General features: G+C 40.8%; 1 protein-coding gene and 1 non-coding gene across 11 annotated transcripts in view; one reads left to right on the forward strand and one right to left on the reverse strand.

The window, feature by feature from the left end:
- SIPA1L1 (signal induced proliferation associated 1 like 1) overlaps positions 1–23,154 on the reverse strand; it is a 510,536-nt gene that overhangs the window by 107,420 nt on the left and 379,962 nt on the right. For all 10 annotated transcript variants that reach the window (XM_044924786.2, XM_044924785.2, XM_044924792.2 and 7 more), the window contains 2 exons: positions 8,139–8,269; positions 2,446–2,634 (listed from right to left, as the gene is read on the reverse strand). In XM_044924786.2, the coding sequence (XP_044780721.2) occupies positions 2,446–2,634; positions 8,139–8,269 (320 nt within the window). The remainder of the gene's footprint in view (positions 1–2,445; positions 2,635–8,138; positions 8,270–23,154) is intronic.
- Positions 7,316–7,387, forward strand: TRNAC-ACA. Its single transcript has one exon. It is a non-coding gene; the product is annotated as a tRNA-Cys (tRNA).

A 23,154-nucleotide genomic window follows, 5' to 3' on the forward strand; every position in this document is an offset into this window, starting at 1 on the left:
ATTAAATAAATGCACCTTTAAGGTAAATTCATTGTAGTGCTTTCATCTTAAGCTGCTCAGTCGTGTCTGACTCTTTGCAACCCCATGGACTAGATAGTTCATGCAATTCTCTAGGCCAGAATACTCGAGTGGGTAGCCTTTCCCTTCTCCAGGGGGTCTTCCCAAACCAGGGATCAAACCCAGGTCTTCCATACTGCAGATGGATTCTTTACCAGCTGAGCCACAAGGGAAGCCCACAAATACTGGAGTGGGTAGCCTATACCTTTTCCAGTGGATCTTTCTGACCCAGGAACCGAACCGGGGTCTCCAGCATTACAGGTAGATTCTTTACCAACTGAGCTATCAGGGAAGTCCTGTGGATGTAACCATAAAGCATTTATCACAGAGCAAGCACTACCTGTGGTCTAATATTTTGTAAAGCCTAAGAGAGGCATGAAACGTGCCAGGGATCCCATAAAATATCTAAAATTGGGGCAATCATTTTTTAATTTAAGTAAAACCTTGGGTGAAAAGGAAAAAAGTTCATCCTTTACACAAAATAATCTGTTTAATCTGTTGAAATTAGAATGTTCAGTATATGATTTTACTGTATGTGTGCATGCTAAGTAGCTTTAGTCATATGTGACTCTTTGTGACCCCATGGACTGTAGCCCACCAGGCTCCTCTGTCCATGGGATTCTCTAGGCAAGAGTACTGGAGTTGGTTGCCATGCCCTCTTCCAGGGGATTGTCCCAATCCAGGGAACTGAACCTGTGCCTTTTGTGTCTCCTGCATTTGCAGCCAGGTTCTTTACCATTAGCACCACTGGGAAGCCCCAAAATCTCATCCCTTGTATTACCAATGTCTAAATGTTGTTTCCCTTGAACTTGTAAAATTGAATCTAATCGTCATTTTTCTACTCTTCCTTTGTTAGAATGCTCAAAATATTTATTGGAACACAGCACCCAAAAGAGTTAAATTTATGTATCAGTAGTCTTCTGAAAGTGTTAGTCACTCAGTTGTGTCCATCTCTTTGCGACTCCATGGACTATAGATCACTAGGCTCCTCTATCCATGGAATTTTCCAAGCAAGCGTACTGGAGTGGGTAGCCATTCCCTTCTCCAGAGGATCTTCGTGACCAGCAGATTGAACCTGGGTCTCCTATGTTACAGGCAGATTCTGTACCATCTGAGCCACCAGGAAGCCCCAAGCTCAAATTTTCAAAGTGCTCAAATTTACATGTTATAAATATGGATACTCATAGTCTACTTGAAACGTATATTCCAAATGTATACATATGGAATAGACATTAGTTGTGCTTAAGATGAATGGACAAAAGGAGCAATGATTTGAAAAGTTACATCTAACATCTAATAATATATTCCTATCAGCTGAGTTAAAAGACTGAATCATACCTTGCAACCGTTACTTTGCATTATAAGTCATTTTAATAAAATTCAAATTCTTGCCTAATTAAGAAAATTCTATCAAAATTTGTTCATAGAATGGAATTCAATAACTGGACCAATTTTACTTTTGGAAGACCCTTTAAAAAAAATGCAGTGGAATTACCACTCAGTCAAGACACATTATGGCTAAAATATTCAAACAAAGAGTTAAAATAAGAGTGTATAACTACAATGTCTAACAAAACTAGCCCATATGCTCAAATGATTCCAACTAGAATGTGGATACACTCTACAGTTAGCGGATTACAGGTTCGCATTCTCTACTCTGCTGTCCCCTCTATATGAATTATCCTATCACTCTTTTGTATCTGGATCAATGACTTCACATTAAGGTTTAGGAAGTATGGAGGTGAGAAAATCTTGAGTATTTTCATTTTGTTACATATTAGGATTCAGATTTTTTAAAATTCTGAATTTTGTAATTAAAAATCTTGATGAAAATACATCTCTGGTGGTACTAATAGACTAAAAATTAAAGCTTTTAAGAACAGTATGGTATAGTGGTTCCCAGTACATGCTTTGAACTTATTAACTGTGTGATCCTGGACTTATTACTTAACCTCTCTGTGTCTCAGATTCCTCATCCTTAAAGTGGGGATAAAAATGGTACCATTCTCCTGGGGCTGGGACATAAGTTGGGATAATATATTAAGGTACTTAACACAGAGCCTGGTGAATATGTTCATTAGTATCAGCTACTGTTATTGCTATTACTTATTGGAGTATCTGAAAAATTCATTGCATTAATGGAAGATTACCAAAAGAGTTGAACATTGTTTAAGTACCATATCAGTCAATCCTGACATAGAGAATTTCATCAGATGAGAAATGTTCAGTGAGTTAAGAAAAAAGAAAATGAGTAACTGCAAAGATAAGATCCTTCATAATAAATGGTATCAGTTTTCCCCGTCAAAAAAGAACTCCTCAGGTCTGATTCTGGAAGCTCTGTGGGAAGCCGGAGCAACAGAAATGTCCTCCCCTGGAGGCCACACTTACCCCCTGCTCATCCAGTTTCATGAGCTGTTCTGTGACCTTGGGGGTGTTGAAGGCCAAGCGCAGGCACTGAACATTGAGCTCAGGAATCACGTGCTCCAGCACCTCCTTCAGCGGCAGCCCCCGAGCCGTTGAGTGCTTTGCCGTTGAGGGAATGGCATCCTCCAGCACTGACCCTCTCAGTGTCATGAGCTGAAAGAGACACATGGCCAGGGAGAGGAGTAAACTCAACCAGCGTGAGGCCCCCCGTAGGGAGCTGGGGGTGACACATCAGCTGAGCCAGCGAGGGAGAAAGGATGAGGGGAGTGATGTCAGGCACTTTATGTACGAAAAATGCACCCCGTACTTTCAAGACCCAGCAAGTCCACTGGAACTCATCACCAAGCTTTCTGAGGACATGTCCTTAAATACCAAAGAGCACACGTTTCCTTGAAGCGCTCAGGAAGACCAAGGTCTCCATACAGCTATATAAGGTCACTTACACAAATACCAGGAAATTAAGGAGATATCCCAGAGACTATCTGAAGACTAAATGCTTAGAATTTGGATGTTATACCTTTTTGAACTGTAAGAGTTTAAGGGAAGGGGAAGAGTTTTAAAGTGCATAATGCACTGTTGATCAGCTTAAACTATTCCTAACCCGAAGTGCTGCTATGATAGGACAAAGATTATAGTTAGTACAGCAGCCACTGTCTACAACATTTAAAGTGACTTGTGCTTCCCCCTATGTCTTAAGAGCTCTGCTATTATTATGAAATATAAACATAAGCAAAGACATTTCCTTAAGTAATGATGATCTGTTGAAGCAAAGTAGCTTTCATGTTCAAGAATTTTCATGTGACAAAGTTGTTAGTACAATTTAAACACTCTATGGTAACTTAAAGACAAAACCATTAAGTTGAATGAACTTCCATTAAGCATGTAGGTTATAAGGTATTATACTGCAAAAGGAGTGAATGTTGAAGACCAAGTGTGGTGTGAAAAGAGGGTGAGAGGTAAGAAATATCCACCCAGGAGGATATATGTACTAAGAAAAACCTAACAAAGTCAGATTCTATAACAAAACCAGAAAAAGGACTGCTGTGGCTCAGGGCGTAAGGAAAGGCCCTCATGGGAAAGTGTAGCACTAAAAAGGGGCTTCAAGGAAAAAGTGTACAGAAAGACCGTGTCAGAGAGCAAAGGTGTGGAGATGAGAAACAGCAGGCTGTGAGCAGGAAAGAGAGACCAGTGTAGCTAAGCGGGATCTAAGTGAGCCAGAGAGGGCTGTGGGTGGGCCAGAGTCCCCAGCAGAGCGTACCTCAAGGGTGAGCGTCTCACCCAGAACCAACAGGCCATCTCAGAAATTGTTTGCATGGGGATGATGACGTAAGAAAATTCAGTTGCCACTGCCCAAGGAAGAAACTACAGGCAGAGAATACAGCTTGAAATAAGCTGTACTGTTCAAGTAACAGGCAAGATGGTGTGACAGAGAATTACCAGGGAAAATGGAAACCAAAGGAAGAATCACCGGGGAAGTAAAACCTGTAACAGGTGTCAACAGAAGGAAAGAGAGACAAGGGTAGGAAAAGCCAAGTTCACCAACCTCTGACTCTCAAGACCAGAAGAAGGTGCTTGACGTTATTTGTAGTCTATTCATTTGATTAGCATCTTTTCTTTCATGTATAGTCTGTTTTCAAATAACACTTGGGTAAAAAAAAAATCCTTTTCTGTGGCTTAATATCTCATTTTACAGAAATGATTTTTGTTTCATTTCTTACATCGTGAGAAACAGCTGAACAACTCCTGTGCTCCTACTTTCATGAGATAATGCCTGTCAAGGGTCAGGAAGTTACAAAGGCTGGTCGGATTTCCAACTGAGAGAGCTCCAGACCAGGAATGCTAAGGAAGCAGTGCTAATCCTGGACTACAGAAAAATAGCAGCCCACCTCAAGAGAAGTCTGAGCAGATGAGAAAAAGAATGACTCATTTTTATACCTGAACCATTTTTATACCTGAACCTCCACTGTTACTGGTATGTTTTGCTAATGACTTCCAGAAACAAGCAGAGAATCCTCCTATATGCCGGTGCACCTGTGCTTAAAAGCACTCACGTCAGAGATTTTTTTGTTCATAAAGAAACAGCCACACTTACAAATATATGTAAAGTCCTTTTTTGGTTTCTTTATACTGTGCAATGATTGTTTCTATTAAAATGAAAAATATCTGTTTGTATTTATGTTATCTTGACTCTATTTATGAAGCAACTGGAATGTCACTTTGGAGACTGCTTTCTTTTTTCTCAAAGGGAAATTAATAGCATGAGAAATCCCTACCAAGGCATAAGAATTAAGTCCTACTTTATTAAATAGTCAGTCAACTGTCCATCCTACAAAGTGCGAGAGCTCTGTCTGGATTAGGACCAACATCCAGAGATATTTCTATCAAAGGACTTTCATTAGTGTATTTCTTTGAAAAGTCTCATAAAGATATTACAATTAAACCACACTTAAGGATTATTTCTATTGGAAAGAAAAAAAAAATGACACTAAGACAGTGGTAATGAATTAAATGAACATGAGGGAGGAAGAAAGGAATGACGTGTGGGGGACTATTTTAGTTGTTAGGTGTGTAAGTCATAAATCCCATGGACAGAGAGCCTGGCGGGCTACAGTCCATAGGATCACAAGAGTTGGACATGACTTAGCAACTAAACCACCACCACCACCATGAACAACTTGGAGTCCTCAGCATCCCTGAGCTTATATGCAAGTAGGGGGAAGACACAAAATGAATACAGTAAGTACAATGTGTGAGAGAGTGGTGTTCCTGGAAGAAATAAATAAATAAATAAAGCCTGGAAGCGGGATATGAGACAGTAGAAATTTTAGATCCACTGGCCGAGAAGGCCCCTGTGGCTTCACAATAAAGGCCAGAAGGAAAAGAGAGCGATGCCCACAAGGACACCTGGGGGTGAACATGATTACCGAGGAATAGGGACCATCGGAGCCCTGAGGCAGGGCTGTCCTCAGGTTGCCCAGAAGAGAGGAGGCCACTGCGGCTGGAAAAGACGAAGCGAGGTCAAGGTCAGAGACAGATGTGCCTGGACGCCCCAGCTAGGGAGGAGAAGGGCTTTTTCCTGGAAGCTGGAAAACCCTAGAGGGATTCTGAACTGAGGAATCACAGATCTGTACTGCATTTCTAAAGGATCCCTGCTGGGCTTGAGATGATGCAGCCCTAAAGGAAGATGCAGGAAGGAAAGAGAAGATGGTGGTGGGCTGGGCCCAGGCAGAAGCAGTGAGATGGGAGGGGCGGTTGAATGCTAGACACATTTTGAAGACAGAGTCAACCAGTGCTGTGGTGAGACCAGCTCTGGGGGCGGGGTGGGGGTGGGAGAGAGAAGTCCAACAGGACCTCCAGCCTGAACAACTCTAACAAAAGGGTTGTCATGGGTTAAACATTAATCTGAACATGAGAGCAGGTGGTAATGAACCATAAACAACATTTGACTTGGATATTTCAGTCAAAGGGTAAGGAAGTGGCCCTGGGGCCCCATCCAATGGACTGGTAGGAAAAGGACCAGGGAATCCTTAAGTGTGATTTAACTGTAATTACAGGGGGGAGGTGTAGGTGGAGCATTTGAGGCTGAGGCAGGGAGAGGCAAGAAAACAGATGAAGGCGAGCGTGGTTCCCCAACCATGGCAGAGGGACCATGTTCACTTGGGTCAGCAGTTGACCTGGAGAGAGAGGCTGCGACCAGCCATGGCATGCAGGCAAGGCAAGCTGGAAGGGACAATCGTGGACAGCAGAGTCAGGAGCTGAGAAAGAAAGAAAGAAAGGGCCACCTCGGAAAGCCTCAACCTCAGAATGAAGATAGGGGCAAGAAGGCACTGAAATGAAACGAAAAATATAGAAAAGCGAAAGGATGAGGACGACTTAAACCAGAGCGGCCTTAGGAGGCGGGGAAAAGGTTAAGCACAGAAGGATAGAAACAAGTGGGAGAAGTTAAGTGGCTCTCAGGAAGCTGGTGGGGTCTGAGGAGCAGCTACCTCCATCCAACTTCAAAAACAGTGTGTGTTCCCTGTGCTTTTCATGTTCAACAAAAGAAAGGCCTGACCCTGCTTAATGATCAGCTTTGGCTTGGAGAAAAAGGACCCTAGAGTATGTATGGGTTCTTCATTCCTCTCAGGCCACTCAACATAACACGTGAGATATTAAGGCCGTGCCTTTAAAAATCCTATTTTTAATTTCCCAAGAGTTGAAGCTGAGAAGCAATTACTCAGTGAAGCCAACCCCTACAACCTGTCTTGTATTCAATGGGGGAAATGAAGCCAAATGTCCTATTTAAACTAGTTTCAAAACCATTCTTTTCTACCTACCGCAAGGGGGTATTAGGCATTAATGCATGACAACAATCCTAAAGTGATTTGGCTCAGAGAGGCAATAAATTGATAGCTGGCATAACTATACACATGTTTAGAAAGAAAACAAAAAAATCCCTCATAGTCCCTGATAGTCATGAGGTCATTTTTTGAATCAGGATATCAGGCAGAGCTTTAACAGTCTCTACATGACAAACTCTAGCGCTTGCTTTTATTTTACTTTTGAAAATAAATATACATATATATTATATATAAATATTTGAATACTACGTATATGTATTTGGTTGCTCAGTCACATCCCACTCTTCGGGATGCCATGGACTACAGCCCGCCAGGCTCCTCTGTCTTCAAGATTCTCCGGGCAAGAATACTGGAGTGGGTAGCCGTTCCCTTCTCCAGGGGATCTTTGCAACCCAGGGATGGAACTCGCATTGCAGGCAGATTCTTTACCATCTTTGCCACCAGTTTTTTTTAATGCTTTGTTGGCTATTTTCTTTTATGTTTCCTTTTAGACTTCCCTGGTGGCTCAGATGGTAAAGCGTCTGCCTACAATGCAGGAGACCCAGGTTCAATCCCTGGGTCGGGAAGATTTCCTGGAGAAGGCAATGGCACCCCACTCTAGTATTCTTGCCTGGAAAATCCCATGGACTGAGGAGACTGGTAGGCTGCAGTCCATGGGGTCGCAGAGTCGGACACGGCTGAGCGACTTCACTTTCACTTTCTTTCACTTTCTCTTCTTTACCTGAATTTCACTTTAAAGTAGAAACTCACATATCATGTGTACTTAGTTCCATAAAGAACTCCAAGGACCCATTTTACCCACAATTGGACAGCCTCTAGTTCAAACGTCTTTATTTTAAGCCTCTGAGAATAGGTCCAAGATGGCAAAGAAAAAAAATCCAAGGAGTCCCTTTCCTTTTTCCTGGGTCAAGAAACTTCCTCAATAATAGTTTGAAAGCATGAGTTAAGTTTTAGTTGACCCCCTCTGGCTCCTCAAGCTGGCTCGCTGCCTTCCGGCTGCCCAAGCAGGATATGTAATATCCAATTTGGGATTCTGAGGACTCCAATTTCCTTGGGTCACACTTAATGAACATATCTTTCTGTGAATCAAAATTCCCATTCATTTATTGCATCTACCCAAAGCTAGATGGGAAGAAAGGGTCCAGATCTAATCATGATGTCCACCCCCGTCACCACTGGAATGAATGAAAGGGGTCTTTGTTTATTCTACAGACATTTGTAACCATGTGCTATTAAATTTAATTGCTTTGTTACTGCTACGACTCTATTTTTTTCTCACTTAAATTAAGCCTCAAGTCCTTCTCATGTGTGACTTACCTCACTAGTTCTAAAAATTATTCGATAGTTGTAGGGAGATCCATTTTCTTTCGTTTCTTCTGGTTTTTCCCTTCGAATGCTCACAGCCACTGGACCAAGATTCTCATCGGCCCCAAAATAGTTCCAGTGTTCTTAGATACAATAAGACAAAACAAAATTAGAATATTTACAGCACACTAAAAAATGTCATATGCTGCTTACTATTTAAATCACTCAGAAATTATATCATAAAATATAAACATATTTAACAAAAATTAATATCCTTCACTGAATTATAAAAGTAAAGACTGAGCAATCAATGTAGGTTTAGTCTCAGAGGTGGTAAGACAACAGAGGTGGCCTGCTGAGTTTTTTTCACTCCTCTGCAACTCACTACTTTAAAAAAGAAATTTGTGTTATTGCCCTATAAACAGGCTATACTGTATCAGGGCTTCCTAGCTTTTATAAAAACTGCATCAACTAAAAACCACATCAACCAAACCTTCCCCCTAACCCTAAACCTACTGAGAACAAAGTTTGAGGATAGATGGATTTCCTGCAGAATAAAAAAGATTTCCCTAGGGACTTCCCTGGTGGTCCAATGGTTAAGACTCCATGATCCCGATGCAGGAGACACAGGTTCAATCCCTGTGTAAGGGAAGATCCTGCATGCTGCACAGCATGGCCTAAATAGATAAATAAAACTCCTCCCCGGACTAGAGAGAGGAAAGAGGTCTGAGAGTTACTTGGCAGCATTCTGCTCCCACACTGCCCAGGTTAAGACAGAGTCTTAGCTCAGAGGAAAGAGCTTCAGAGTGCCCCTGGGAGGCAGAAGCCCACACCCAGGGCTTTGGGCCTCACCAATGGCTCCTGCATAGCAAGCATCAAAGGCATCCAGCAGAGCCCCTGCATCTGGAGGGACATGAGGGCTGGGATAAGGGCCTCGCCTAGGCCACCAGTGTGGCCAGGTGACTAATGGCAACTTAGGGCCCTCTCCTCAATGTCTGGCATTTCTCCAGACTCCAAACTCTAGAACAACCTTGGGGGTGGGGGCAAATGTCCAAATCACTGGTGTTGACTTTATCTTCCTCCTAACAAGAAGAAACGCTGGAGTCAAAAGTAAATTAATTTACAGAAAAGGTAAAAAGTGCTATTTACTTACTGTACACTTAAAAATTAAACTTGTTGATACAGACAAAAGATGTTCACAGATGAGAAAAGTTAAAAAAAAAAACAACCAATACATGAAAAGTTAAGAGTAGATAACTTACTTTTCATACCTCCAAAATATTTATTTATATTGCCCTATTTCATTTACATGTGATATGATTAAATGACTGAGTTGTGACATGGTGGGTTATTCTCATACAAAATATATCAATATTTGAAAACACACGTTATTCTCATACATAATATGTATTTGAAAATCCATGAGAATAATAAGAAATAACAGCATAAAATATCTAATCATATAGTTCTAAATTTAGGTAATACATATGAAAATGCTTTGCAAGCACCAGAGAATAATTATAAAAAAAATCATTAATACCATGAGCTATCTAAGAATATTATCACAATCCACGGAAATTCAAAATAAGGGGAACACAATGGGAACACAGGCAACAAGCATCTCGTATATGGACAGCTGATAAACAACCCAATAAACAGCACAAAATCCATGTACAAACACTTACGTATACCCGGAAAGCACGGCACGTGAGAATCACACTCAGAGGTTATTTACTCTTACTTTGCACATAATTTTAATAAGTGTGGTTGTCTGGTCTTCAAGCCCACAGCTTGATGTCAGAGGTGTGATAATCCCAGATGTTGACAAAGTCCAGAGTGTAGGGCTGACAGAAACTTGCACACAGACAGCAATGTGATAGACAAGTGACAATAAGGAGGAAAACAAAGAGGGAGGAGATAGGAACAGTATAGAAAGGCGGATGCCAACCGAAAGAGCAACAGGACAGCAGTCTGGGGACTTTTACTGAAGGAGCAAAGGGCTTCACACACTTCAAAACTTCAGAGACTATTTTAACCCTGCTGCACAGAAGACCGATGGACATGTCAAAGATGACCATGACATTCATTATATCCTGTTCACGGACTCTACCCCTGACTCACCAGAAACTCCTCAAACACAGCCCACAAAGCTCAGGAAGGGCAGTGAGACTGCTAGTCTTTGCTGCTGGAGAAATTCACAAAGACACGGGGCCAAGACCAATTCCCGTCCGTAACCTCAACTCCTCCTCAAGCTGTCCCTGGTCAGCTCCCGCTCCCTTTCTCCATTGCAGATATTTCAAATATTCTCTGTTCTCCTTCAAACTCCCCCTCATCTACCTTCTCTCAATCTCAGCAGATAATGCTGTCCACATCACAGAGAAAATAAAGAGCCCTTTCAGAAGCAACTGCCTCACTTTCCACCATCACTCACAGACACTTCCCCAGATCCAGACTTTTACTTCTTTGCTTTATAATGTAAACCCAGTCTCTCCTGAAATTCTAGCCTCCACTCAATTCCACCTTCCCAGGGACACTGATGCCCAATCACCCTCCCTGTATCTGCAACTTGCCCTCTCTGCCTGCTCATTCCCATCACCATTCAATCAGGCTCAGGTCTCCTTTATCTTGAACCGCAACACTTGCCCTCAGTTCCTTAGCAACCTCCAGGTTACCTCCCTTCTCTTTTCTTCCACTGGAAACTTCTTGAATGAGATACCTGATTCTTCACTTTAGGATTCCTATCATCTGACTGCCATTGCACCGTCACCAGTCAGCCATAAAGTTGAAACAAACAGAAACTCTGTGTCCTTATCTTGTTCAAACTCATCATAACTTGCCAATGGCATTTCCTTTTGTTCCCCCTAAAAACACTCTTCTAGAAAGTGGCTTCTCCAAAACCAGCCTCTCTTGGTTTTTCTTCCATGGGCCCTGAATCTTCTGTCCTCTCCCTACACTGATTACTCTCAAGAGTCCACGTGTCCACTCCAGACATCTGTGAGCCCTATTTCTTCACATTGAAAAGATGTCCCATTCTTTACCAAATAAAACTTGCAATTTGTTTGTCCCATGGCATCTGTAAAAGTGAACCTATCACCTTCCACACAAACCGATACAGCTCTCCCTGCAACCCTGGTTCGAGTAACTGCTACCACATTCCTCTAGCTGCTTATGCCTGACCCCTGTCATGCCCGCTGAATTCCAGCTCCTAAAGAGCTCTGTAATCCACCTACTTTTCCTCCATCCCACTGCCACTGGTTTATCCAGATCATCATTCGCCCGGATGTTTGTGAGTTTTCCAACAGATTAGCTTTTCATGACTGGCTTCTAAGATGCAAGCCTGACCATCGCTATTAAGTTTCAAACCCTCTGCTGCTTTCCCACTAGCCCTCGGATACTACTCAAGCCTTCTCGAGGGCCCTTGTGACCTCTCACCAGCCTGTCATTCCAGTTTCAACCTGGACCTTTCATCCGTCTAAATTCTGAGAACCAACCGCCCTGAACTTGTCAACTCATTATGCCTGTCTCACCTGAAACACTCTGTCTAGGACATTCCACTAACTAACTCCTCTTTACTTGACTAAGTCCTTGCCTCCTTCAGGGTTGCATCTGAAATATTATTTAGACATCTTCTCAAAGAGTGCTTGAGCAATGGACCAAAATGAAAGTGTGTACTTTGCATAGTAGTGATAATACTTTAAGACTGGTAAGAGAAATACAAATTAGGGAAACCAAATAATACATTGTAACTGCAAAAATTTAGAAAGGTTACTACAGAAAAACATGAATTTATAAAAATACAAATACTGAACACAATCATTTTAGTATAAATTGGCAGATAATACAGTGTTATTTAAACAGAAACTAATCCTACCTAAAAATGAAGAAGGTTGATTTTAAAAAATGAATCACTTAAATTTTTGCATGTGTCATCATCAAGCCCTGCCTGGGTTTTGTGTGCTTTTCCCCAGCTGCTGAAGAAGTATGTTTCTGAGCTGAGAGAATGCTGATGAGACCATTTATAAACTAACTTCTAACACTTTCTTCAGACTCTGTGTTCAAAAAATCCATCTCTGGTTTGATAACTCTGAGAAGATCTTTTAAAAATTTATATGTGTGTTTGTTCAGGAACAACAATCTTCTTTTATTGAAAAAGAGCTCTAGCTGTTATTTCCAAGCAAGCATTTCCATTTGGCCTTCATCTATTTCAGTTCCATCAACAGAGATGGAGACACTGCTCTGGTTTCCTGTGTTAAATTCACTACTGTCATGAGCAGACTCTGCTTGTTCAAAAAGTCTTTCAACTTGAGGAAGAATTATTCTTACAATAAATGCCTTGTTTTTCGGTCCACCATCCATTTTTTTTTTTCTTTCTGTTCCTGAGGTTTACAAAACTATAGAAAAAAAAAACCCTTCTGATGTGAATACAACTTTTTCACTTCAAAATTAGAATGCAAAGTGTAATTTGCCAACAGAGAAGTTTGGTTCAGCAAATTATCTTCAATTCAGTTTTTGAGTCTTTAAACTTTGATCTTAATACAAATGACTTTTTTGTAACTAAAAGCTAGCCTTTTAGGATCCTGAGTCTGGTCCTTCGGCCACTCTTGCTGCTGCCTGTCCTTCAAGTTCACTGGACGACACCGCTTTCCTCTTGGGACCACAGTCTCGGGGTAGCGCGCTGCACTGCCTTCACGCTGCCGCACGTGTGCTTCTTCCCATCAGCCTGTATGGGAACCACCTCCTTCTTCCCATCAGCCTGTATGGGAACCACCTCCACCCTCGGCTAGCGCCATGGTATCCATCAAACGCAGAGAGCTCTTCCAGTCATACCTACAATCAGCTTTGTCTTTTGTGGGGTGGACGGACGGAAGGGGGAAAGAGGGTTCAAGTGTGGGGGAGATGCAGATGATAAGCACTCAAGAAAGGCCAGGAAGCCGTCGATGATGAAAGAGGGAAGAAGGAAAGGAGAGGAAAGAGGGGCTGGAGACTAGAGTAGGATGGATAAATCTGCTGATGAATGGACTGAAATATGGGGATTACACTACCAAAAATAATGATATTTCTGTGCCAGCATACTGTAATGCCAAAACCCAGTACTCCAATCATTACATTAGAATGATATAATGCAGTGAGGTGAGGCACTTTGCCAAGCACTCTGATAATCATGTCAACTATGAAAACATAGGCATTGCCTTCTTTTTCACAGATGTGGCAATTATGATTTAGAGAGAATAAGTCACTTGCCAGCCACAACCAGTACACAGCAACACCAGAACTCAAACATATTAAGTATCAATTCCAAAGCTCATTTGCTTAGCATTACATATAATGTTATCTTTCCAAACATTTCTAAAATTGTATTATGAATAAAAATAGTTAAATAAAATGTGATGTCTAAAGGGACTGACTAGCCAGATCACACAGAAGGCTTTATTTCCTGATGTACTATATTGGCAAGGTTTCATATTTTATGCATATAGTGCTGATTCCCCTCACCTTCAGTTTTAGTTTTCATCTTTAGCACCTAATAGTTCTGGTTCTTACATTTAAACAAGAATGGTACAAAGAACACCAATGAGCAGTTCTATTACTAGAACATTCCACACAAATAGCCATATTTCTGGCTGACACAGTCACAATAATAAATAATAACACTTTCACATTCTTAGAGAGGGAACATAGTCAATAGTTCAAAGCTCCAAGTGATTAGATCAAGTATAGTCACATTACCCAGTTATGAGCTGCAGATAAGGACGTATGCACAGGCATAAAAAGTTAAAAGCCTGGCATTTTAATTGCAAAGAAGGAAACAAAAATAAAGTCACAAGAGTTACAGGGCTTCAACCAACAATTTTTGGATTGCTTATACTGGTTTTCATAATATTTGCAGATTTCATATTAGCATTTCAGTTGTACATTTCTAGAGACCAGCATAATCTGGACTGTTTGTAATTATGGACAAAAGTAAATCTTTTTATATATAATTTTTACAATTATAAAGTGAAAGTCTCTCAGTTGTGTCTGAGTCTTTGAGACCCCATGGAATTCTCTAGGCCAGAATACTGGAGTGGGTAGCCTTTCCATTCACCAGGGCATCTTCCCAACCAGGGGATCAAACCCAGGTCTCCCACATTGCAGGCAGATTCTTTACCAGCTGAGCCACAAGGTGCATGGCTTAAAATATTTCTTTAGAATTGTCAATTTAGAAATTTAAATAGGGGAAATAGACTGATACACAAAAATCAAAGAAGCAGAAAGCAAATAAAACAGCTACTATCTCAGGCCTCAAAAAATTAGCAACAACACTTCTGAATGGAAAAACGGTCCTTAGTAGGGCTGGAATACATTCCTTCACTGCTGGTGACACCAAGGAATTGGTACCAACCATTTTAGAAAGCGTTACAGCAACATATGTTAAAGTCATCAAAACGGTCACATGCTAATCTTAATCACCCTAAATGACTATGTAGAAGGAGAAACGAAAACTCTTCCATTTCCTCTAAAAAAGGCCTCTTAATTCACTGTACAACAGGGGTCCTAAAGATACTACTAATCAGACATACGTGGGCCTCATCTATTAGCAGGTCAAAGAACGGAATGACAACAGCTTTACTAGCTGGAATTAAAATCATTTCACCACTTTGAATATTTTAAATTCTTTTTTCCTTAAAATAGTCGGCCTGGTGGGCTACAAGCATGTCAGCATCACTGCAGCCGACGTCATAAATTCTACCCTCGATATTTCCATTAGACAGAGAATCTAGCTGCAACTGGGAAAACCACTCACCACAGCACATGCTTCTATAAGGTACTTATCTTTGCCTACTGAGTTCAATTTGTTCATATGCTTTGTTTTCATGCAACTTACAACATCTAAATATGACTGACAACTAGGTTAGAAAAAGAGAACAGATCTAAAAGAATTAAATGAAACAGAAAACACAAACAACAACAGTATATTCTTCTTTTAAAATGAAAACACAGATTTGCCAAAGTGGAGGTAATAAGGATTCATATGTTTGAAGAATGGCTCTTTCCGAGAAGAGCACCACTTGGAGAAAGCAATGGCACCCCACTCCAGTACTCTTGCCTGGGAAATCCCATGGACGGAGGAGCCTGGTGGGCTGCAGTCCATGGGGTCGCTAAGAGTCAGACACGACTGAGCGACTTCACTTTCACTTTTCACTTTCATGCATTGGAGAAGGAAATGGCAACCCATTCCAGCGTTCTTGCCTGGAGAATCCCAGGGACGGCAGAGCCTGGTGGGCTGCCATCTATGGGGTCACACAGAGTCGGACACGACTGAAGTGACTTAGCAACAACAGAGGTTCTGTCTCTGGTCCCCAAAGGGCTCATCCTAATTATAAGGGCGGAGGTTCCATGAGAACTAAATAGCCTGGGACTTTGCATCATAATCAAAAGCAGGTCAGAGTAATGGATGGGGATATTTACACAGGACTGGCCACAGTCCAGAATTCTGTCACAAAGCATTCCACTAAGCTTGTAATTATGGTTGCATAAGAGTAATTGTCCACATTTACAAAGTGCACAGTTCTCTGAAGTTCCAATTCTTCTTTCCATATGTAGCTCTTAAAAATTAGGGTGGTCTATTTGACAAAATTATATCATGTTGTTAGGCTTAAAGCCTCACATGACTAAGCAAGCCTCAGAAGCCCCCCAACCTGCCAATAAAAAGTAGACTTTAACAGAAGTAAGGCTGACACTAATGAATTGCATTCAAATGATGAAAGGAAAAAGGTACAAAGAAAACTCTATTTGAAACAAAGGAAAAACAGTATCACTGTCAAAATGGGAGATTTTTAATTGACTATTATCTATGACAAATAGCCAATAATTCTATTTAAATAATTCAGTCTTACTTGTGATCAATGAAATTGAAATGTTTTGGACCTACAATAAATGTTCTAAAATAAAAACTGCAAATACTCAAGGTAGCCAAGAAAATGTTAAACACTACACAGTCTTAAAATAGGAGTAGAACCTTTCTGGCCTAAGCTTTCTTAAGAACAATTTGGCAATAAAAATCAAGGTTCCCATAAAATTCACACCATTTCACTTACAGGACTCTACCTTACGTTAATAATTGGACATGTGGGGGGAAAAGTTACATAACAAGAACATTTATGTAAGGTCAGAGGCTTTTAAACTTGTCTATGGAAAGAAATTAGGGGGTTCATGAACTTGAATGAAAAAAATTTTTATCTTTATTTTCACTACCTTCTAAAGAAATGTAGCATTTCCATCAATTATAAATGGAGTCAACCAACTACAGTAACATCAGCTGCACAGGTGACTTTGACACCTACAGAAATCAAGAGATGTTTTCATATCATATTACTGCCGTTGTAGACATATCAAAATATCAATTATTCTCATCACAACTTTGAAATTATGGTAGTTATCAGAACTGATGCTAGATCCTTTTGTTAACGTAATAAAAAAGAAGCATCTATGTTAGTATATCACAAAGTTTTTAATACTCTTGCAACTGTAGTTTAATATGCCTGGTTTGCTTTGTACTTTTATGCACTTAAAAACATTAGTCTAAGGAGAGTCCATAGGTTTCACCAAACTGCCAAAGGGGTTAAGTGCCATCCTAAGTGCCCAAAGGTCATCCTAAGTACCAAAAAACACTTAGGATGACCTGATGTAAGAATTATTTATAATAAGGAAGTAGAAAACTTGAATTTAATAACAGCTGGAAGACTTTAAATAAGCGATGGCAAAGCCAATCATGGAACCATGAAAAAATATATAAAACTATTTAATGATCCTTATCTTGTTTAATTAATGAGTATCAGATCAGATCAGTCGCAGTAAAGTAACTAGTAATCACACATGATTAATTTCCTTAGTTTCTACAGTTGCTAATTCTTCTGTAATGAATATATACCTTTTATAATAGGAAGATTTTTAAAAGTATAAAAAAAGTATTTCTACAAATATGGCAATTTTTATAAAAATGGTTTACAAATGGTCACCGAGTAAAAAGAATATTTTAAAAGGTTGCATATTAATGTAGCTCTTCAGGCTTATTGTTAGTTCATACTGATTTAAAAGCCCGCTCAGGGGAAAAAAAAGTATTTAATATTCAAATGAAAAGAAACTACAATGAAACACCTGTTTCTAACTCAATGTCTTTATATATTAAAAAAAAAAAAAAAAAAACTCAAACCTTTTGTACCTCCTTATCAGGGACACTGCAGCAAGATGTCTGTGTAAAATGCTTTTGAAGTATCTGAAAGGAAGTCCCCCAGAAACGGTCAGAAGTTCAGTCAAGGTAGAAGTCACCGTAGCTCATGAGGGCGAGACCATGCAATGTGTCTCAAAAACTCAGTAGAGCCCACCTGCTTCTGGACTAACTGTCTCTGAGTTGTTGAGCCTGCTTCTGCTGACGCTTCGACATTACTGTTGAGAATGCAGTTATGCAAGTCCCTCCTCTTGCTGTTCTGATGTTCAGATCCATGGCCTCTCCATACAGAGGAGGGGGATCCATGAGAAGATGAGCAAAGGAATTGGTAGGATAAAAGAAATGTTTGCTGAGCACCAACTTTTAGTTAAAATTAACACTGAGGTATGCATTTGAAAAACAGGTGACAAGCTTTATCAAGTTATCAACTTGTACTGAAATAACAGATCTAAAGGGCCCTTATGTCCTTGAGACTGCAAAACAAAGAATAGAAATTCTCTGGGATACAGCAATCAGTAGCATGGCATTCACTCTGATGTACTTTGACACAGAAAGTTGAAGCATTCCCATTTCCATGTGGATGGGTCCTATGTTAGCTGCTGTTACTGACTGTACCTGAAGGTTTTCTTTTTCATATTTTATCTTGACTGCTTCTCTGACTGCTTCTGGACTGACAGAAAAGTTATAAATATAGTACAAGGAGTTTCCATACACTTACTCCTTGGAAGGAAAGTTATGACCAAACTAGACAGTGTATTAAAAAGCAGAGACATTCCTTTGCCAAAAAAGGTCCGTATCATCAAGGCTATGGTTTTTCCAGTAGTCATGTATGGATGTGAGAGTTGGACTATAAAGAAAGCTGAGTGCCGAAGAATTGATGTTTCTGAACTGTGATCTTGGAGAAGACTCTTGAGTCCCTTGCATTGCAAGGAGATCAAACCAGTCCATCCTAAAGCAGATCAGTCCTGAGTGTTCATTGGAAGGCCTGATGTTGAAGCTGAAACTCCAATATTTTGACCACCTGATGCAAAGAGCTGACTCATTGGAAAAGGCCCTGATGCTGGGAAAGACTGAAGGCGGGAAGAGAAGGGGACGACAGAAGATGAGATGGTTGGATGGCATCACCGATTTAATGGACATGAATTTGGGTAGACTCCGGGGGTTGGTGATGGACAGGCAGGCCTGGCATGCTGCAGTCCAAGGGGTCACAAAGAGTCGGACACGACTGAGCGACTGAACTGAACTGATCCCTAACCCAGTCTCCCCCAATGTTAACATCTTATATATAACTACATACAGTACAATCTTCATTAATCAGAAATCAGGAAATTAATATTCTAATACTCAAATTTCTCTAGTTTTTCCACTATGCCCTTTTTGTTCTGAAATCTTACTCATTATCCCACATCGTATTTAACTGTTATTACTCCTCCTCAGTCCCTTGCAGTCTGTTACAATTCCTTACTTTTTTGTGACCTTGACACTTTTGAACAGTGTTTACCACTCAACTTGGGTGTGTCTGGTGGTTTCACGTAATTAAACTAAGGTTAGCTCAGTTGGTAAAGAATCTGCCTGCAGTGCAGGAGACCCAGGTTCGATTCCTGGGTTGGGAAGATCCCCTGGAGAAGGAAATGGCAACCCACTCCAGTATCCTTGCTTGGAAAATCTCATGGACAGAGGAGCCTGGTGGGCTGCAGTGCATGGGGTCACAGAGTTGGGCACGACTGAGCGACTAACACTTATGCATTTTGGGGAAGAGAACCACAGAAACGATGTAACCTCAGTGCATCATTCACAAGCTTCGTGATAGACACCATGATAGAGTTCCTTCTATTAAGGTGGCATGTACGTTTGTTCACTGTAAAGTCACTCTCATTCTTCTTATGATTTATAAATATTTTGGTGGGAGATACTTTTAGATGATGTAAATCCTGCTTGTACTCTTGTTTCTTCTCAAGGTGTCATCCACTGACTTCAGTATCTATCACTTGTGTGTCTAAGAAGGTTTACAATAGTAAAATTCAGTCTCTAGAATGGTGTTTTGGGTTTATGGGGATCAATTGGTGGTCTTGGTTAATTTCCACAAAACCACCATGACCACACACAGACTTGTCAGTGGTCTCATTTCCTGAAAAGAGAGGAAAAGGAACTGCAACATATTATCCGGTGTCCAGACTGTAACACAAGGTCATATACACAGAGGGCCCTCCCTGAGTCTACCTGATGCTATGAATACAAGATACACTGGCTCCCCAACTCAATAAACTTTGTACTTTGCATCAGTACCAAACATTCCAATTGTGAAATAACTGCTGAGACTAGCCTAATCTATTGCGGTCCTTGCCTTCAAGGATTGCTTCAGTTCAGTTCTGTTCAGTCGCTCAGTCATGTACGACTCTTTGCAATCCCATGAATCACAGCATGCCAGGCCTCCCTGTCCATCACCAACTCCCAGAGTTCACTCAAACTCACGTCCATCGAGTCGGTGATGCCATCCAGCCATCTCATCCTCTGTCATCCCCTTCTCCTCTTGCCCCCAATCCCTCCCAGCATCAGAGTCTTTTCCAATGAGTCAACTCTTCGCATGAGGTGGCCAAAGTACTGGAGTTTCAGCTTTAGCATCAGTCCTTCCAAAGAAATCCCAGGGCTGATCTCCTTCAGAATGGACTGGTTGGATCTCCTTGCAGTCCAAGGGACTCTCAAGAGTCTTCTCCAACACCACAGTTCAAAAGCATCAATTCTTCGGTGCTCAGCTTTCTTCACAGTCCAACTCTCACATCCATACATGACCACAGGAAAACCCATAGCCTTGACTAGACGGACCTTTGTTGGCAAAGTAATGTCCCTGCTTTTCAATATGCTATCTAAGTTGGTCATAACTTTTCTTCCTTAGACTGGTTATAAACCAGGGCACCACAGAAAGTGTTGGCCAGAAACTGGGACACAGGGTGACTGGAACAGTGGTGGGAAAGCACCTGCACCTTTAGGAGGAAGGGGGTTACTCAGAAGCCCAGGAGAGGCGGGAAGACCCCATCCTGATGCATGGATGGGAGAAAAGGCAGTTCCATGCAGCAGGGGAGTAGGCTAAACCTCTCCCAACCTGGCACCCACGTGGGCTGGTACTGAGCACTGCATTCACTACCCTCTCGCTCCATACACTCCTCCCTGTTAGGGTCTCACCTACTTTTCCAGTGCCAGCCCTCACTTCCCCGCTGGAAGGTGAGACCAGCTGGGGAAAAAGACACACAGCGCTGCAGGGAAGCCTGCCACCTATACCAATCTGCCTTGGCCTTTGTGGCAAAGATCAATGGACCAAGGAAAACCAACAGCATAAAAGGGAAAAAAAAAAAGACAAACAGAGAATACAACTCAGAAGATACAGATCATGCAAGGGAAAAAAATTAGAAAAAATTATTTAAATGAATACCAGTGGAGAAATGTGGGGTATATAAAATAAGGATAAACTATTAGAACAATAACTACAGGGAAACAAAAATAATGAATTCCTGGCAAATAAAACTATGATTACTAAAATAAAATGAAAGGGCTGGAGAGCAGAACATAGAGAGGTACATATCAATTTCTGAACCAAAAGATAAAATTTATACATAAAATAAAAAGAAATTGAAATTATGAAAGAAAAAAGAGGATAAAACGAGATAAATCCATCATCTATCAAAATGGAGTTCCAGGTAGAGGAAATAAAGAAATTGTAAAAGATTTTGTTCAATGGTTTTTAAAGTAAGAAAAAGGGAATTCCCTGGTGGTCCAGTGGTTAGGATAGTTCATGCTTTCACTGGTGGGGACTGGGTTCAGTCCCTGGTTGGGTAACTAAGATCCTGCAAGCTTCATGGCACACCCCGCACTCCACCCACCCCCCCCACACACCAAAAAAAAAGATCAGGAAGAAAATTAATGTTCTAAAGCTTCTCATTTGTCTTAACAGTACTCAGGGCAAGCTACAAATACCATGAAGGCAGGTTTATTTGCTTTTGTTCTCCTCCAAGCACCATAGCTGACACAGACTAGATGCTTTAAAAATATCATGCAATAAATGAATAATTGTATGAATGTGCAGTTGTTAATTTTTAGAACTACTTAAAAATATTAAGGGCACTGATTAATAGGAAATTGGGTAATAAATCTGTATGTAAGAAATACATAGGTACACAAAGTACTACACATAAATAAGCAAAAAATAAAGATCTATTGTAGAGCACAGGGAACTATACCCAATATCTTGGGTATAGTTATCTTATCTATCCATATAAATTTATGTGTAACTGAATCACTTTGCTGTACACTTGAAACCAACACAACAATGTAAATTAACTATATTTGAATTTAAAAACAAGAATGACAACAAAAAAGAAAAGATAAAGAAGATTACAGTCAAATACTGAGATTAGGAGATCGATTACTACCTCCAACTCTGCATTGTTAACTTTCATAGTAAGCATGTATATCCTTTTGTTTGATTTGTTTATCATCTGTTTCCCTCCACTAGAATGTAAGCTCCATGAAGGTGTTTCATTTTATTTCTCACTCCAAGCATCCTAAACCATGCCGAGTATGATGAAGGCACTCATGTATATGTCGCGGTCCCAGACGTGCAATACTTAATATCTCCCTTTCAGAAATGGCTCACAACAAATTCAGCCACAAGAAATGCAATTAGCTGAGAGTCTGCGGCTGTAGTATCTTCGGATCTTCTGTAGTTTTCCAGCCCAGACACACTCTTCCTGGGCAGACCCAGGGCTGAGTGTGCCTGGAGGGGAACTGACTGCCCAACAAGGGACCGCTCTATTGTTCCCTTTTGTTTCATGGCATTGGCTGAGATTTTGTCACATGTCACAGTAAGCTGAGGCTCCCCCTGCCCACTTTCGTTTCTTCTCCCTTTCATAGCGTCAGACCTGTACTGTGGACTGAAGACCTTCCCTGATAAATTCTGTTTCCTCTCCCCTCTTCTTTCACAGGCATGGCCCCAGGTCCCTAACAAACCACTTGCATGCCAATACTGTCCCAGCATCTGCTTCTCAGACAACTTGATCAATAAGGTATCTGTTACATGATTAAATCATATCAACACAATCATGTAAGATGCAAATTGCTCTGTGATTAGACTGGTGTATTTGGCAAAGACAAGAGGATGAATTTTGAGTAGGGGGACTGGAGATGAAGAGACTAAGACAATGGCCAAGAATTGTGTCAAAAGGCAACGAGGGCTTGAAGTGACAGACCTGGGACCAGGACACAGAGAACAGGAAATCAGCAACAATGTGGAGGGAGATGCAAGAGGCCTTCCCAACTGACTGGAGGTTAACATCAATGAAGAGAGGCATCAAAGGGGCTTCAGTATTTCAAATCCCAGAGACTGATAATAACGGTGGCATTTATAGCATGAGGGCAACGATGAGGGTAGGCTTGTTCAGGGAGAAAAACGGAGAAGCAGTCAAAATTTGTGTCCCAGGTTTCAAGCTGCTGGCTAGATAACCAACCAAGTGGAAGCAGGTAAGGCTGGTGAGGAATGTAGCCAGAACTGAAGAAAAAGCCTGGGAACAGAGGTCTTTTATTTGGATATAAATGTAGACTAATTACTTTTTCTAAAAAGAGTGTTCTGAAGTCATTCATTATAAAGGAAATAGGTAAACTGTGCTAATCAAACAGAAATAGGAAAATAAAAGCCAAGTGGATATAAATGTTATTAATGAAGGTGGCACAGTTGAGCATCAGATTTTCTTCTGGGAGGTGAAGTAAAACAGGAGATACAGGAAAAAAATAAATAAAATAAAACAAGCAAACAAATAAAACACACCTATC

Source organism: Bubalus bubalis, chromosome 11, assembly GCF_019923935.1.
Source record: "Bubalus bubalis isolate 160015118507 breed Murrah chromosome 11, NDDB_SH_1, whole genome shotgun sequence".
In the NCBI taxonomy this organism is placed as follows: Eukaryota; Metazoa; Chordata; class Mammalia; order Artiodactyla; family Bovidae; genus Bubalus; species Bubalus bubalis.